Genomic DNA, 17,983 nt, shown 5'->3' on the forward strand with positions numbered 1-17,983 from the left:
TGAAAAGCAATAAACATACCTACAAAGAACTACAATGGAGTCATGGTTAAACTAGCCCAAAATCTCTCACTCGAATCTAGCTGACAAGCTAACATCATAACAGTGTTTCAACGTCGAAAGAGTGCAACCACGGGCCACCGCAAAGAGAACGATGCCATGAGAAAGACACAATCAGTACATGTAAGTCTGACCCGTACAGAGATGAAACGACTCGGGGGCTAAAGTTCATCCCACCCAGAGTCCAGTTGGACTGCTACTAGCCTCAGTTCTCTCCAGAGGTCAGGCAAACAATCTGGTGTGTATTCTACGCCAGTTAACGACTGGTTAAATAAACGCAGCCACTCCCCATGGGAGGGTGTGTTCGGACCGACTACCTGATGCTGAGTTTAACTGCTCATTTCAAGTGTGCTTCAGAGCAAACAAAAACTGTGTGCACGCCATTTGCACAAGAGAGGGGCAATTTTTGCCAAACACAAGATTGAAAAATCAATAGTAAACTTAGAATTCAAGCACAGTTGCCAAAGAGTTGAAAGAACAAATTGATTTCAACTGCATTGGGCATATCCTTAATATCAAGTGCCTCGTAGGGGCGCGGCCAAGTTAGTGATGTTAGAAGCTAATATCGGGCTGGCCCAACTTGGCCCTCTGTGCGTCAGCGTCTGAGCATAGGTTTGGCAACACTTAACAGTAGATTTGACTTTATTGAAAGCGGAGGAGGCGAAGGATTTGAATGGCTCCCGGAGGTGACATAGTGCTTGGATGCAGTGGCGATGACATATTGAGAGTGATGCCAAATACACGGCGCCAGGCAGAACACACACATTGAGGGTAACAACTAAATCCGCACGTTCCACTCGATACACACACAACTAAAAGTTGGGCACTTTCCCACCGCAATGTTTTTTCTTTTCCTCTTTGTGGATCTTTAGCCACTTTCCACTCTCCTCGTGCCCACTCTAACTGCCTCCCGCTGGGTCACATTGGGCTGTCATACAGGTCTACAACTGTCTTAAGCGCTCTCATTCATCCATTTTTGTCTTTAGTTTGACTTTGAGAGGGAGGCGCTGCCCAGATTTGCATCCAGCTGGATTATTAGCCAAAATACATATCCAGAAAGTAACGGAAAAACTGGTGCTCTTCTCAAAACTTTAAAATTTGCTTTGAAGTTCAAATCACCACCAAGAGTGAGCAAGAGAGCTCAGTTTGGCAAACAACGTATTACCTTTGGCAGTTTGTTTTTGCTTCATTTAAGGGGAAGAGCGCAACATGAAAAGATGATCTTGCAAATAAGAGTCCAGCATTACCATACACGTTATCATTTGTTAGCTAGTTTTATTTTTTTACAATGGTTAACTTATTTTTATACTTAAACAGTTACAACACTGTCTGCACAGTGTTAAGGTTTTTGCCGACAGTAAGATCCTTTAACAGTTTTATTTCCAATGGGAGAAAGCATTTCTGAAACATGTGAAGGAACCATGGATTTTAGACTGTGATGACCATCCAAAGGTGCACAATTCAGGACTGAAACAGAATACAACTATGACATATATTACATTTGGTAGTAATATTATATTACATTAATATTGGCCTACTAAGTACACAAATTGAAGTTAACTTGACATTTATTATTCATCTACAAAAGCTTACCTTCATCGATTATCCTTTTGGTAGCTCACTATTCATTCCAGCAATAATAGGCTTCATGGGATGTTGTGGATACAGTAGACGGTTTAGATTTCACACATTTCTTACCTCTCCTCTGTGGCCCACATAGATGAAACTGCACATGGGATGGAATGCTCCAGTGCCGCAGGCCAAGAGGTGAGTGCGGTTGTATGGCTGCAGGAGGCGCACAAAGTTGGCACACTCCGTCTGCAAAATACAGAAACACAACTGAGAGTTTCTGTATTTCTGGTGCTGAAATCTGCTTTCTCACTCACATACATTGCTCACGTACAGTATAATATTGCATCCATCAAAACATAGAGTGAAATGGTAGATCTCCTTCAAATGGAGATAAAATGAATTTCAGGGTCACCAAGGGAACAACGTTATTTCATGACAATTCTTATTGATCCCACATGTTGGTAAGAAGGCCCAATGAAGACGTTTTATTGGATGGAATATGAAAAACTCCGCTCAGCCGAGGCTTTTAGCCCAGGAGACACTCTGGCATTTTAAACCGCTTTTAGATTTTAGAATTTTAAACATAAGTGGCAACATTCTCTCAACCCAAATTGAGTTATTTTTTTACTCAAATGATTTAAGAGTGCAACTCTTAACTGTCTTCTTCTATCAAGACGTGATTTTATAGGGCAGATCGGAGCTGTCGACAAGTTTTGAAACTTTACAATAATGGGGGAGCCCTAGAGGAGGAGTGGCTATTTTTTTCTTGCAACTATTTTATTTTAAATTTGAGTCGATGGCAAATTTTGTACTTGCAAGAATTTCTTTCCCCTCATTAGGTCTTAAGCAATTCTACTTTGCCGATCAGTTACCATTTGTAATTGTGATTTATTCAGAGGTCTAGTGGAAGGGTTAAATCAAGAGAGATGGCTAAGCTTCTGTTCTCTCCTTAAACAAGATCCTTTAGAGACATAGACAAAACTAATCCTAAGAAAGGAACTGAGCTCTGTGTGGCCCACAGTGGAATGAAATGTTGACAATAAAGAAATATGCCTGAGCTCTATACACTGCGGGTATTGCGGTTTTATATATCTGGGTGAATTTTATTGAGGCCATAAAGAAAGTTAAAAAGATTTCTTTTTCCTCAGTATTTTTTACATTGCAGCAGTAGCTTGAAAGCTTTCACAATCTGAGGATATTCTTTTGTTATTTCTTTTACATAAAATTAAGGAAGCTTTACTAAACCATGTGTACTGCAAGTACTTTTCCAGTACAACTTTATTTGACACTGGACGACAGATCCAGAGCTTCTTCCAAAATGATGTAGTAATTGAGAAATAAAACTGAAGTCAGAGGTAATGGGGACATGTGTGTCCCATATGGAAGAAAGAAACGGTATTTATGGAAAAATGTGGTCTTTAGATTTCAGAAACATGACCTGGATACCACAAGTTACACAACATTTGTGGAATTTTTTTTCAGGTGACTTTAAGAATTATGCACTAATTAGAATGGCACTCAAAAGAGCACACATCTTCATCGAGGGTGAACCTGTAACAAAAGCAATTAGTGTACGTTTGTTGGTCCACATGATTGTAGTAGACCAATTTCTGGTTTCTAAAGGTTTATTAACAGACAACATTTTTTATTCCTTATGCATAAACATATAAGCGTATAAAACATAAACACCTATAATAAAAAAACAAAAAAACTGAGAAATCAGAGCGGGCGTGTCATACAATGCATCGATATATTAAAGTAATTCCAAATGTTGAAATCGAGTATTCCTGCCTGTGTGTTGTTGCTAACAGCTGTTAGCAGTTAGCAGGAGGGCTGTCAAGACCAACTTAACTTAATATAAGCACATATCATTTGAAGTCCCAGGTCTGTGGTTTTCCCCTACTACAGACTGACATAAGTCAAGAGCACACACGCACCACATGACAGTCAAACGGTTGTAATGGATGAATACGATCAAAGACAAATATGGAAGCACTTCCACAGAGCTGCATGAACTTGCCAGCTGCAATCTCTGCTTCAAATCCTCCTTCAGTGAAACCATTTTAGTAATGACACCAAATGAAGTGGAAGAGGTTTTTTTTTAAGTCTACCGAAGAAAGTAAAGTTCACAATGGGTGTCACGCCAGAGTAGTTCCCAGATTCAGCATTTCCACTTTGACTTTGTTGGCAAAACAAAACTATAAACTCTATCATGTGTTGTGATACTATGATGCTATATATAACAATAGTTACTGATTATAGCCTTAATTAGGATGACTACCCGTCTACCTTTGGACAAGGTTTTGAATAAGAGGTTTAGTGTTGTACACATAAGGTCAAAGCTCAAAGCTGCCATGCCAGCATTTGTGCCTACAGGTGGTCAAAGGCTAGGCGTGGTTGGATAACCAAACATTGTCCTCAGTCACTACCCCGTTGATGACACTTGTTTGTTTCAGCTGTAATTGATGAATATGAAGGTCAAGAGGCTGTGACTCTTAAGTGGGAGAATATTAAAGTGTTTATGGAGCGGACGATTGTCTATAAAAGGCTGCTGACGGAGTTCCTTGTCCATTGGCGATAACACAGACCACCCCCCATCCCTTACTTTATTTGTCTTTTCGCCATGTGCTGTCAAAGTCATGTTTTTGTTTGTCTCAACAGAATGATCGAAACTAAACAATGTCTATATGTCAGTGAGGTATGCGTTTCTCACAGAGAAACAATGTAAAGACCTCTAACCTTACCCACCCGTTTCCCTTTTTGTCAAAGTCAAGTTGTGTACAACACATGCAGATGGCAAACAAATGAGATTGAAGGTGTGTCAGAGACTACTTAGGGTACTTGCTGTCTTTTGCTTCGGTGAAAAGAGGCAGTCATCCATCTGCTTTGACAAAAAAAAAAAACTCAGAAAAAAAGAAAGCAAGGAGACATAAGGGAATGCGAGAAGCCATCTGTGCAGTCAAACATCTCACATAACAACATGTATGGACGTCTTTGACACACAGTATGTTCTCTTGAGAATTTAGTAGGAATTTGTGCTAAAGGTTCAGACAGCAGAACCGCTATTTTTGGAAGCGACTCGACATCCAATTTGCTCATATTTGGAAACATTTTCCCCATAGCAAGGTTTGAAAATATACCCCCTCAGGGTTAAAAATGAATGTTTTCAAAAAGGCAGAATTATAAAATATTCTGAATAAATACCATAACTTTACCAGGCCAACTACTAATATATTGCTTCTCCCAATCATGAAACACATTACAGGAGCTTCCACGCAGTGAACAAACACTCAGAGGAAATACCAAATAAAACTGACGTGCGACACACAAGACACGCCTGCCACTTCAAACACAACGCACATGTCCACAGTCACTTGCAAACACACAAACACACACGCACATGCAAACACACACTTCAAACATGTTCCAGATGTAGGTGGCTGTCATATAGTGAGTGCAAAGTGGGACCCAAAAAGTCTCAGTGTTCTTATGACGCTCATGTGTGTTTTTTGGAGTGTGTGTAGGTCTGTTGAAAGCGGCATTAAAAAAAAAAATGTATTGGTAATTAATTGTGATAAACCAACTCAATAAATCAATCAATCTATTCGCCCACTGAGCAGAGAGTGTTTCTTTCCAAAGCCTCATGGCAAATGTCTACATCGTTAGCTTCCAATATGTACGCAGTCATGACACGTTAATGACTTACCTGTGGCTCTTTCCCTCTTTGAATGCAGTCTTCTCGGTTGCCAGGTAATGGAGGCCAATAGATCTGGGAGAGCCAAAGACAGAGGTTTTTATTGATTAAGTTGACTTTGGACATAAAATACAAACACCAGAGCACCAATGTCCATAAGACTAGAAAAGAATCAATAGATATTTTTCTATTCATTCATGTCTTCATTTTTGTGGCATAGAGTATATACAGTACCATGCAGGGATTTGGTATATTGGAGCCCTAATTTGAAATCAAGTATTAATGATATGTTGCCAAAGTGGTGGTTCTGCTGAATTGAAACTCAGAAACTTGAAGACATTTTGCATGCAAATTGTAAAATACCAACAATAATGAAATGGAACACCACATAAGCCACAGAATCTCATTCTGTTTTGGGCAAGCTTTTGACTAATTTCGCATACCGTGTGTCCAGAAATAACATACTATATAACCAAATTGACCCCCAAAAAATTTTCCTTTTAAGATGACTATGTGTGACAGCTAGCTGGCTACATCACTTTATTCAAAATACAAAAAGGTTCCAAATTTTGGACAGCAGCAACCAGAATGACTGCTTAGTTCCATGCAAAAGGAGATGAAACATGCTTCTCAGTTCACAAAACCTTCCACAAATGGACACAATTTTTTTCTCTAGAGTTTTTCAAAATCGAGTTTTGCTGAACGATAAATGATAGCAGAACGATACGGTGCCTCATGCTTGTTTTGATTGTGACATATTTACTCATGCTTACACTGAACATGAAGCACATCATCTGTTTGAATAAAACATTGGAGCTCTAATAATCCTGCACATGTGAAGCTTTAGAACTTTTATTTATTTTTTTCCAAACACTGCTTAATTAGGGAAAACCCAAAGCCACAACAATGTGACTTTGAAAGCATCATGTAACATTTGGACACGAAATGCTTTGACTGGTCCCCGTAATGCTTTCTGACGATGATAAAAGACATTTCAGATTTCCCTGCAGATGAAAGCTGACTCAATATTGACTTTCAGTGAGCTGTGAAATCCTGCAGTTTCTCGCAAACCACCAGAGTTTTTGTAACCGGCTTTGTTTTTGTCGAACAGACGCATAAGGAAGCAGGAAAACAAACAGTGCACGGCAAAGACGATTGTGTTTCATGCGTGTATGGGCAGTGCGAGTGCACCCGCATGGATTTGTTTGGGAGGCAAATAATATTTTTTAAATACCACAGTGGGATCATTATTAGGTCAGATGTCACATATAAAAGTGCAGTTTCAGTGTGTGTGTGTCAGTGAAGAAAGTGCACATTACCAGCTATCACTATTGCTCAACAATACAATCTGCCTGGCTACTGTGATATTTAGTCTATTGAGCTCACTAGTACGTATATAAAATGCAAGAAAACCATTTTTTATTCATAAGTTGTATAGCTCATTATGTGTCATTCTATTATTGCTTCAGGATAATTTGATTCTTGAGTTGAATAAATTGGAGCTCTGCCAGCATCCCACTGTAATTATTCAGTTTTTCTAAATAATTTCTAAACCGACTGTATTTGTTGGCATGTCCTAGTTGTGACCAAAAGTGGGTCATGCAATTATCTGATTTTTTTAGAAATAGAAATAAAATCATGGCATTAGAATTTGGAGCGAGTCTATAAACTTGACTTGGAGTATTTCCGCTTTGGCGAGGTTTCCTTGGCTTGTTGCTGCACTGCAATATTAGGCTAGTTGTTCAAAATCTCCACCCTGTGAGAACCATGGCTGACCTCCACTAGTCATCCAAATTCCTTCCTGTTTAACTCTCAAAATGTCACCACAACGTCTCTTTAACTTTGAATCCACCCTCAGACAACAGTCAAAAGTCGTCGTCCTTTGATCGCTGACCTTGTGTTTAATCTGTGGAGAGCTTAAAACAGATGCAAAGTGCAGGACAGTCACAAACACATCCTTTCACTCTTTTCAACCTTGTCCGATATCTGGCAAGCAAAGCATCCCTGTGAGCCAAAACCATTAAGAGCCACATGCTTTGTTCTTGCGCCAGATACTTAAACAAACCGGAATTTTAACAAAATAAACGAGTGTGCAAGAAATCAATTTGTGCAAAAAAAAAAAAAATAATAATTAGACTGGAGTTTGACTTCTGTGCTTTAGACGCTTAGCCACAGTCTCCACTTGACTGCAGTGGTCCCATTTTCTGTCTCTTTTTGTTAAAATGTCCCTTCTTGCGCTGGCCAACAGAAGTAAATACAGGAATACTTCCTCTTCATCGTTGACCGACTCTTTCAGATTTTTAGTGTACAGCCAACTGGAAGTTAAGTGAAAAAAGCTGCAGAAAGTTAAACGTTTAAGTTCAACTCATTCAGTCCTGCTGACATATGAAACTCTGCAATAAAATTCCATGTGAAGTTAAACTCTGGTGGAATCACTGTTTTTAACTTTTTCACAACTGATAACAATGCGTGACCCTCTCGACCAAATGAAACAAAGATGTGCAATATATCTTGTTTCATAAGTGCGTCTCGCTGACACATGTTTGCAGATTGAGATCTTGCTCTCAATGTATTGGCTAAGAATTGTTAAGGACACGCCGGTCGATGTTGGGCCATTGGAATTAGGAATTAGATTTGCTATCTCCCCCCCCCACTGTGCCCCTGCAGTGACATAAACACAGCAATTGTTCCCAAGATGAATGTTCAAGCAGTTAAGTTTCGAAATCAAACATCTTTTTAGTCACTTAATTGATTCCACCTTGGAGAAGGCCAAGCATCGTGGAGAGATGGGGACCAGAATGGGGTCCAGCAAACAAAACCCAGACGCTTATTTTTAACCATTTTATCTGTTTTCTTTTTACTATATAATGATTTTATTTTCATAGTAAATTTGTTATGACACACTCATGCTTCAAAACTGGAAAGATTTGAACTTTAAAAAACATGAATCAAGTATAAGTTGACAAAATAATCAAGCAGTTCTTATTCATGTTTACAGTGAATTGGATTAAAGCTGAGAGGTCAGAGGTTACCTTTTTAATCAGGGATCTTTATGTGCATACAAATTCTTGTCTATAGTTTCTTTTTTTATTTACTGCAGCATGATGTTATTGAATGTGACAAGCTTTTTCTGTAACATTTTGGATGACACATCACATGTCATGGCCATAAATTCTATTCGTAACATTATCCTAGTAAAGATTTATTGATTCTCAAATTAATCAACTATTTCCATAATCTGTTAAGTGTTTGAAGGCATTATTAAAATTAAAATGATCCAAAGGATAATCCAAAACATTCAAAACAAAATTGTATCCAATTATTTGATCAATCAACGGAATAATCAAGTCTAAAAAAATCCAATAGTGACGGCTGTAATCATCATAATTACATTTCTTCAAACAAGACATATGGCGTCTAGTTTGATTCTTGTTTATGTTACCACATTTGGTTTGTTGCCTAATAAAAAAGACTCCAAGGGACAATGATTCAGTATTAAAAACAAAGTCATGATATGGTTTACGAGTGTTTTTAGTTTATTATGGAGTAATTTGTTCCTGTTACCTCCTTGGACTCGCTCTTGGCTGGTCCCAGCAGGAGAGAGTACATGACGTCTTTGCCTCCCAGGAAGAGACGGTCACGGTACTCATCCAGATAGACACTTGAGAGAGAGAGTTGGCCATGATGCCCACTGAAGATGGATGATCTGTTGGTGGACAGTAGATCTGCATGGGGAAAGGAAAAAACAACGTTTGGATCTTGGAGTTAAGAACAAATGGCAGACGTGCTAACTAACGTCGCTCATTAGCCAGTTTGCAGATCTTTAATGCACACCACTGATGTAAAAGCAATAGAAATAGTCAGATTTAACAAAACTAAAACATCATCAAAATTCTAAATGTGCACGTTTTCAAAATATTTCAAACACTTTAGCAGGTTTAATATCAGAAAAGTACTTTTGATACACAAGTTCGGTTAATGTCAGATCATTGAAGCCTTTTATTCAAGTAATAGTCTACAAGGTGACTTTTTCTTCAGCCATTTGTTTTTTGTTTTGTTTACTTGTTTACACAAGTATCCCTTTCAGGGACTTTATACAAGCCTAAGTATTTGTTTATCAAATCTCAAAGAAATAATTCAGCTCATTCGCACCACAAAATGTGTCACTAATTTCTTTGCAATGTTTTGTTTTATTTTCTCATCTTTGCACTCAAAACAAAAGCACATCCTAGTGTTTGAACTTTTTGCACGCATTTATACAAGCCGGGGCACATCTGGTCTTAACTCAGTACAAGCCCAAGTCAGATTCACGTGGAATTCTTTTTTGTTTTTTAGTTTTCATTACATTCATGAACAGAATTCCTCTGGGCATGAACATGTCGACGTTATGTTTCAGTCACCAAATGAGGACTGCGTCTGCGATCCAACTTTACTACCGTTGCTGAAGTCTACTGATCATTCCGGAACATTCAAGATAGCTTTGCCTTGTTGGAAATGGTGTATTTTTTACATGGCATTTTTAAATTAGCAAAACATGGCTGGATGGAGAACACAGTGGTTTTCGGGACTTTTTTTGTTATGATTGAGGAGAGCTTAAGACTCACCGATGACATCATTAATAATATACTGTAATGTCCATTCGTTTTTATTGCATTTCCGTTAAAGAGCCACGTAAAAGACATTATTTTGTAATTCTACATAGCTGCAAAATTACTATAGAACATTTCAAGACTTCTTGATATAGCATCATAATATAAATCCATTTTATTATACTGTATAGTATTACATGTTCTTATAAAAGCGGTATTGGTGTCATTTCTCTTTCTAATGATTGGCTTGTAGAACTTGCACTTATTTTGGTTTATAGTAAGGCACCTAGGGTCTATTTAAAAAAATAAACTGAATTTACCAAATATGGTTCTTTGCCTGATAAAGCCACTCAGTAAATCCTACCCTCCACAAAAGTGAAACCCACTGAACCAAGACCAGGATACATAACTCCCACAGCAGGGTCAAAACATCATACTTGCAGTTTACATCCAATAATAATAAATCATGCTGAGTAACAGGAAAGGAACAAAAATTATGCGCAAGACAAATAATAAAGATCCAAAGCTCCCACATGTCTGCTTATCTATTTAAGGGGGTGCAGCAAGAAGCTTATGCACCTGGTTACTCCTAAACCAATCTGGCAGCAGCAGATTTCCAATCCAAAAGGTTGCTGCAAAATTTCAGCAGGAGTGGCAATGAGCAAGTTGAACTCAAGTTCAACTAGACACGGGCGTCTCCTCTCATTCCTCTATGCACGCATACACAAACACACACACACACGCAAACACACACACACACACAATGCAACAATGTTTGAGAATAGCCCAATTTGACTGATAATTGAGTCATTGTTTTTTACACATCCATTTAAGCATGTGTCCAAAATTTAAAATGATCAGGACGACGGCCTTTGTAAAGAAAACATTTCGATTGGCACTCTCATAGAGACAGTATGTGTTAAGACGCTTGGAGAAAAAAAGCTGTCATCGGAATGCAAAACCCTCAGAGTCTTTGGACCGATCAGCTTTCCATCGATCTCTCATCGCTCGGATGATACGCACACAAAACCCTCATTGAAACGGTGTTCCCTCGCCATTCAGTGGAGCACTGACTGATTGAAGTGTAGGGGCCAAATGTCCTCTTTGACACCTTGTCCATCAGTGGAGCTTTGTGGACAAAAAAACTAAATCTCCATCCATTTCCTTTGCCACCTATTAGGCATTGGCTCACTAAAAGCCAAGAGTGAGCTGGCTCAGGATGAAAGACAGGGAACACCTCAGATTGACCACCTGTCAATCACAGAACTGACAGGGAACCATTTTAAGACCTGTGGGTATGAATGGCTGCATGTTGTCTATATATTTCCTGTGATTGAAAGGCGGGCCAGTCCAGGGTGTACCTCACCTCTTCCCTGAAGATGCGATAGACTCCAGCTTACTTGAACCCCTCATAAGGCCAAGCACGATAAAAATAGATGAACTTTCTGTCTTATTGCCTTTTCAATTGGCATCCTGTTCCTTTTTCCACAAGCACACACCCATAAACACACACACACCACATATACAAAAAAACGCCATCGACCTCATTACAAGCGGAAACTTGGGTAGTCAATACTTAATAACATTACAAGAACCAAAAGCCATGATAGAGGAATAGCAGCACTCTCCAGTGCATACCGAAGCCTTCATAAAGCTCACTGATGATGAGAGCGGTTTCAAAAAGCCAACATAAAACATCGGAGCGGCTGGCAGAAGAAAACAGGCGTTGAACAAGCTGAGACGTGAGGGATAAAGCTAAGGGAAAGATAAGGTCAGAGCGAGAAGGGAGGCTTTGAGTCTGAAAATAACGAGAAGGAAGAACAACAGGAAGATGAAGGCACAAGCCAGAGAATGTTGAAGTTAATGATGGATGTGCTCATACTGACAGCAGCAAGCAGAACAAATATGAAGACAGGAACTTCTCAACATGATGTTACCATCTTCTGTATTCTAAGATATTTATTTTGGTCTTTTACCTTCATCTATATCAGATCTGAATTTGTCCATTGCTGTGAGTGACAACTAACATTTTCCCTGCTAAAAAGTCTGCAGCTATCTGGTTTGAAAGATCTATCAAAAGGTTTGTCTTTTTCATGACAGTTTTGAAGATGGGTTGTCATAACTGAGTGAACATAGACCACAAATGTATTTTTTTAAATATTCAAGTTGTTGACTGACATTACATTTTTTTTGTTTATAGTGATGGTTGTATTTCCATTCCAGACAAAATACTTGACTATGATTTATGTGTTGATTATACTTCGTAAAAGTTTAACTATTTTGAAACTTTTGCCAAATAACGCTGCAGTGAAAATAAATGCTATGTGTGGCAGTTGAAACCACACTACTGCCATCTACAGGACTGGAATGGAACGGACCGACTTCTTTACTAAACACAATTTCCGCATCACTCGGGCCTTGGTGTTTCAGATCCTTTTTAGGCCACTTGTATTCACCTTTTGTGGAGTTTTATACTAGCAAATTCACCTGTGTTAATTCACATCATTTTTTATACAGTATTGCAATTTGTGATGAGAAATAAGCATTGTGATTGAAGATTCCTTGTGTCCAACCAAAAAAGTTTGCAGTTAGCATGACATCCTAACTTTAACCTGTGTACGAGACGACACACTTAAACATGCTAAAAGAAGAAGTCATCTGGTCCCCACACTTGCACACAAACACAGCAACTTACACTCTATCACCTGTCAGGCTTATCACTCTCTGCTCATTCCGAGGATAGCGTGTGGAAAAAGTCTAACTTTGGGGTGACAGGCCTTCATGATGGGAGGATGTGCGGCACCGACTAACTTGTCAAACATGTCAGCACAATACAGCTTGCACGTACCAACATTATTGCAGGTGGTCCGCGAAAATGGAAATGAAAAATAATTATAATAAATAAAATGCTAATTTTGTGAATCATTTACCCATCACATTATGTCAAATGTAGCTGAGATTCCCAAAATAGACAGATCCAAATAAATAGCCTGTATAGGTCTCTATGATGTAATGCCATTCTGCACCATTGTAAGATTTGCAGATATTTTTTGATGATGTACATAAAAAATTCTTGGTGTGACCGCTGGGGAAAAACAAGCTTTAGGATTTTATAATAGCAAGCAGTATGATCACTGAACGGACTCTAACTCAGTTACAGAAATGGAGCCCGGTCAAGTTCACATCCATCTAATTTACAAAAGACAAAAACGGCACATACGCATGTATAGACAGTGACACACACACACACACACATTGACAGACACACATGCACACACACACTCACACTGAACTAATAGCTTACATCTGTAGCTTGTTATCCATCTTAACGGCTCAACACCTCACTGTAAAAACAAGTCTCACTTCTCCCTTTCCTCACTTTCCTGTGCCCATCCATCTGTCCTTCCATCCGTCTATCCGTTCGTCCGTCTGTCTGTCCATCCATTTAACCTCAGCTCGCCATTGTAAATCGGTGCCTTGTGTCTATCCATCTTCAACTTCCTTTCTGGTTTTAGTTTTCCCCACTCAAAGCAGCTTACCTTCTCCAATATGTCTTGGGTTTCATCCCAAGTGTCTGTCCATCTGTCTCATTGTCACTTTTACCTTTGCCACGCACATAGTTATTCATCGGATATTCTTAGGCTGGTACACAGGTTGTTTCCAAGCATCCATAAGGGAAAACTTTACATCTGTCTTCAATGTGTCTCGGTTCCCCACAGGCCACCTCGACAGACCGAAAGTGACACACTAAAGATGCCTGGTTTCTGCGAACGTGTCAAAGCTCTCCGATGGTATCGCAAACTTCAAAGATAAGCACGTTTATTCAAGGATTTGTTTACAGTCGTCAGCCTTACAGCCTGTGTGCACTGGGTTGTGTCAACTGCAAGAAAGACGAAGAGTCTTTTTTTGCATTCTCATTCAACTGCTTCTCATTGACTGGGAGGTTTGGTTTTAAATACTTGCAATATGACGAAGACCTTCGTGGAGTGTAATAATAATGTCTTTTATTGTCCACATTTGCCTCATATTTTAAAATGGGAATTAAAGCCATCCTTTGTATCCACTTGTTTTCTTTGATAGATGTGCAGATGAGAGTATCTGGTGACTCAATTCCACATGCATGAGTTGGTCCCTTTGTTCCTTTTTCCTTGTGGTAGAACTGGCATCATGCTGCAACCAGATAGCCTTGATAGCAGCAGCAGTGTGTATCAATTTGACCTTGTAACGAACGACCACTTCAAAATCATGCAGATACTACATTTGCACGGACTACAGAGACCAGTATCGCTAAGATGTTTATTTTAAGACATTCAAGTGCTCTGATGTACTGGGAGCTCCAGTAGTAGAAACTCAATTATTCCGCATTTGTTTAACAGTAGTGCAATTAAAAAGCAGTTCTTGCTGTTACTACTTTGCTGCAGGGCAATCAGAGCGTTTTTCATGAAAACAAATGCATTCCAAACTACTTTCCTAACACATTATGCAAAAAAGGTGCCCACATTTTCCCCATAAAAGGCTCATTTGGGTTTGCTTTTGCCTTCTTTTCCTTTTTGCCTGGTGGGTAGAGGATAATGGTCAGGATTCCTTTGCATACTGTGAAAACCCACATTTTGTCACCGTCGCCATAGTAATTCACAAAACATGGCAGGTTCACATTCAGATTATCTCGTTGATCTTAAAACCAGCCTTGGGCCTTAAACATAGGGTTACGCTCATTAATATTATTATGATAGTTATTATGCGTAATCACGATTTTGAACTGAAATAAACACACACACGGTGATCAATGTTTAAAGCTCAGTGGCAGTCTGCATTCTCTCATTGTACTTGTGTTTATTCCAATGTCATTAACTTTGATTAGACATAAGGAAAAGATTTCTACTGGTTTGGAGTGATATCTCATGGAAACTATATTAATTCCCTGGCTATAGGTTTCCATCAAGTGATAAAAAGCAGATGCACTGAATATGTGCACTTTTGGGGGGGAGTTGACGGATTTTGCAGAGGGAGTGAAGAGGTTCACTTCCAGATTTCATGCTGACATGTCTCATGTACAAATTGGCCACTGGTCGGATCCTACACTGTGTGAAGCTGCAGACTGAAATGCGCACACACACACACACACACACACACACACACACACACACACACACACACACACACGCACGCACACACACACACACACACACACACATATGCACAACTACGCATCGATGAACAAAGCGTTCATTGAGTGTGTCTTTCCAGGTTTACTTTAACTTGGCTGTTTATTGTTGCAGAACGTTAAGAATTTTTGGAATCTGACACATTCCGCTCCATGTTTATGCTACCTGGTATCATATTAACATCCCACCTCTTGTTTTTGTGGTTGTCTCATCAACAGCAAAGAACGTATAAATTATTAACCAGGAAGAAAAATGCAATCATACATTGAGCTGTTGAAGTCGGAATAATATTATGCCTCTAATCAGATGCTTTGATGATGATAATGAAGACTGTCAGAAGATCATCAAGTCAGCTCTATCAATGTACATGCTAAATGCTAATAGAAGTTACAAAGCATTATTTTAATGTGATTGGACAAACATTGGATGTAACTCTGCACAGGCAGTTCAACCTATACTGGACCTTCTCCTTCTTTCAAGATGACAGTGCATTCATAAAACCAATTTTTGAAGGTCTGATTTTACTGACAAATGACTGAATAGTGGTGCTTTAGTGAGTAGTTTAAGCTTGACTTAATAAAATGAAGCCCTTAAAATTATTTATGACCAAAAGAAATGAAAAAGGGGAAATTGTCTTTCCTTTCAAAAACACTATTGAAATAAATCACAGACTTGATCGTCAAATCATGGCAGAGTAAATCCTGGGATTTCCTGGCAACCTGTCACCGTTTCTCACTGCTGAAACCTCTTTGACCTCAATGTATCAACACGGTGAGACGTGCCATAAAGTAAGCAGCAACGGTTACAATTTGATTTTGATTTATATAGTTGTTTTTCGACTCTATATGGAAAATTGGAAAACCACTTAGGGGCAGAAATTTTAGGCAGAAAGTGAATGAAAGCTGTCATTTTACTATTTATGTTGTCCTATGCTGCAGTTTCACATTCCGAAGCAATTCGTGTTAGGGTCAGTAAAGTTGTCCATAGTGGTGAATGAATCAAAAATGGGTGGAAATGAGTCATTAATGCAAAAGCATTAAATATTGGATGTAAAAAAAGTAACGCCTACATTTCACTAATGCTGTTTTTCTTATTAATTGTTAGGACAGTAAAACAAACACACACGCATACGTAACAACACTTCTCTCCTCTCTGTCATCTCAGGAGGCTTCTGATTAGTCTGCCGGGCCAAGCGAAACACAGGCAAGGCTCTTAGCTCATCACCCTCGGTACTCGTCATTATCATTACGTCTATCCTTCTCCATTTTCATTCTCACCGCCCTGCTTGACGCCACCTCTTGGAAACAATTCTCTTTTTCTATCTTGTCCTTTTGCAGCCTTTTCCTCGATGGTATTAATTTGGCCCTGAAACTTTTTGTTTTCTTACCAAAAACAGTTTCTAAAACTGAACATATGTATTGTAGCTCACATGAGCAGATGGTGCAACAACATTCTCAATGACTGACACACTAATAACTGTAGTACACGGTTGAGTGGTGTTTAAAAAAGAAAAACATTTGGACACACACAGTGGCCTAAGAGAACCATGACAAGTCGCTGAGTCAAAGTTGCACATCCAATCCAAATAAAGAAACAATAAATCAGTGCAGAGCTGAAGTGTTGTGTTCAGGGTGTGTCAAGTGCAGAAAGTTTGGAGAAATGGCCTCTCAGAGCTGGAGGCACCCCATCGGTAATGTTGCAATCATTCCAAACTACTCGTGGGGGGGGGGCTACAGTACTGTCAATGATTTTGGCTTAAACATGATTGCAAGCGTTTCTAAATATTTTATTTTCATAGTTTATCAATTGTTCTTTGGTAAAAGAATCAAGAGTGTGAGGTATGTGGATTTTTATGTATAGATTAGGTGTGTAGTTGTTTTTTTAGTTTGTGCTGGTAACATGGTTTATATGTATTGTTCTAGTTGTATTTTTCCAAGTGCATCTTTCTTCTTTCATTCTTTCAGTGCCTTTGAAAAGGTAACTGACATTTTCAAGAAGATCCAGAGAGTGGATTCAATATTTTTCATTTATCCTTAAAAGTCAGTGAACACATATTCTTTGTTTTCACTCCTCTGAAGGATAATTAATGCTGTGTACATTTCCAAACGAGTGTTCCCAGAGTTGACCATAAGGAACTTTGAGGTTGCACTGTGACTTCACCTCATAATTTTAAATATTTTAGAAATAATTGTTGAATTTCTTTTTGACAGTTTATTGTTATTCTGAGGATGCCAAAATATTCAAGTTTCATCTGGTTCAACTGCATATAGTTTCACTTGAAAACCTATTGTTTATTGGAAAATCTGGCACCTTTTTTTTTCTTGGGTTTTCAATCAGAGGTCTGGGAGTACTTAAAAAATCAGCTTGTGGAGAAGAAAACGACAGAAAAATTGCTGTCATCGCGCTGTAACACAACATGACTGCGGGGAAGAGAAAAAAATGACTGAGTGATGAAAAAGAATAGTGAAAGTGAAAAAAAAAAGGTGCTCAAGCATAGGAATGGCTGCCACATTCTTGTCGGTTCCGGCAGGCTCTCAGATTATCCCGCTGGCTCCAAGAACAACCAACACTCGTCTTTGTATCCGTTTGTCGCTGATGCCAATGGAGCAAACACGCTAATTGATTCACAGGCGGCGAGACAAAACTAACAGAACCCTTGACTCTGAGAACTAATGTAATCGGCTCAAAAAAAAAAGAGGCCAATGGTGAGAGCTCCTTGTGTTTTCAAGTTACCCCCCGCTTTTGCTGAAAACAAAGTGAATATTGTATAGCACGACTGTGTGTGTGTACCTCAGGTCAGCCAGTGTGTATGTGTTCAGTGTCTGCGTTTGCCTACAAGAAGACACAGGAAGAGTGAATAAAAGAAGTTGGCAGGTTTGTCTAGAGAGGAAAGACAAATAATGGAC

The 17,983-nt window shown here is 39.0% G+C and overlaps 1 protein-coding gene across 1 annotated transcript in view; it reads right to left on the reverse strand.

The window, feature by feature from the left end:
- Positions 1-17,983, reverse strand: part of sema3g (semaphorin 3G) — a 36,758-nt gene that overhangs the window by 15,259 nt on the left and 3,516 nt on the right. Inside the window, exons 2-4 of the mRNA XM_088365720.1 lie at positions 8,888-9,048; positions 5,336-5,398; positions 1,756-1,875 (exon numbers count right to left, since the gene is read on the reverse strand). Of these exons, the coding sequence (XP_088221846.1) occupies positions 1,756-1,875; positions 5,336-5,398; positions 8,888-9,048 (344 nt within the window). The remainder of the gene's footprint in view (positions 1-1,755; positions 1,876-5,335; positions 5,399-8,887; positions 9,049-17,983) is intronic.

This window comes from Syngnathus floridae, chromosome 2 (assembly GCF_059516105.1).
Source record: "Syngnathus floridae isolate MCC-2025c chromosome 2, RoL_Sflo_1.0, whole genome shotgun sequence".
Lineage (NCBI taxonomy): Eukaryota > Metazoa > Chordata > Actinopteri > Syngnathiformes > Syngnathidae > Syngnathus > Syngnathus floridae.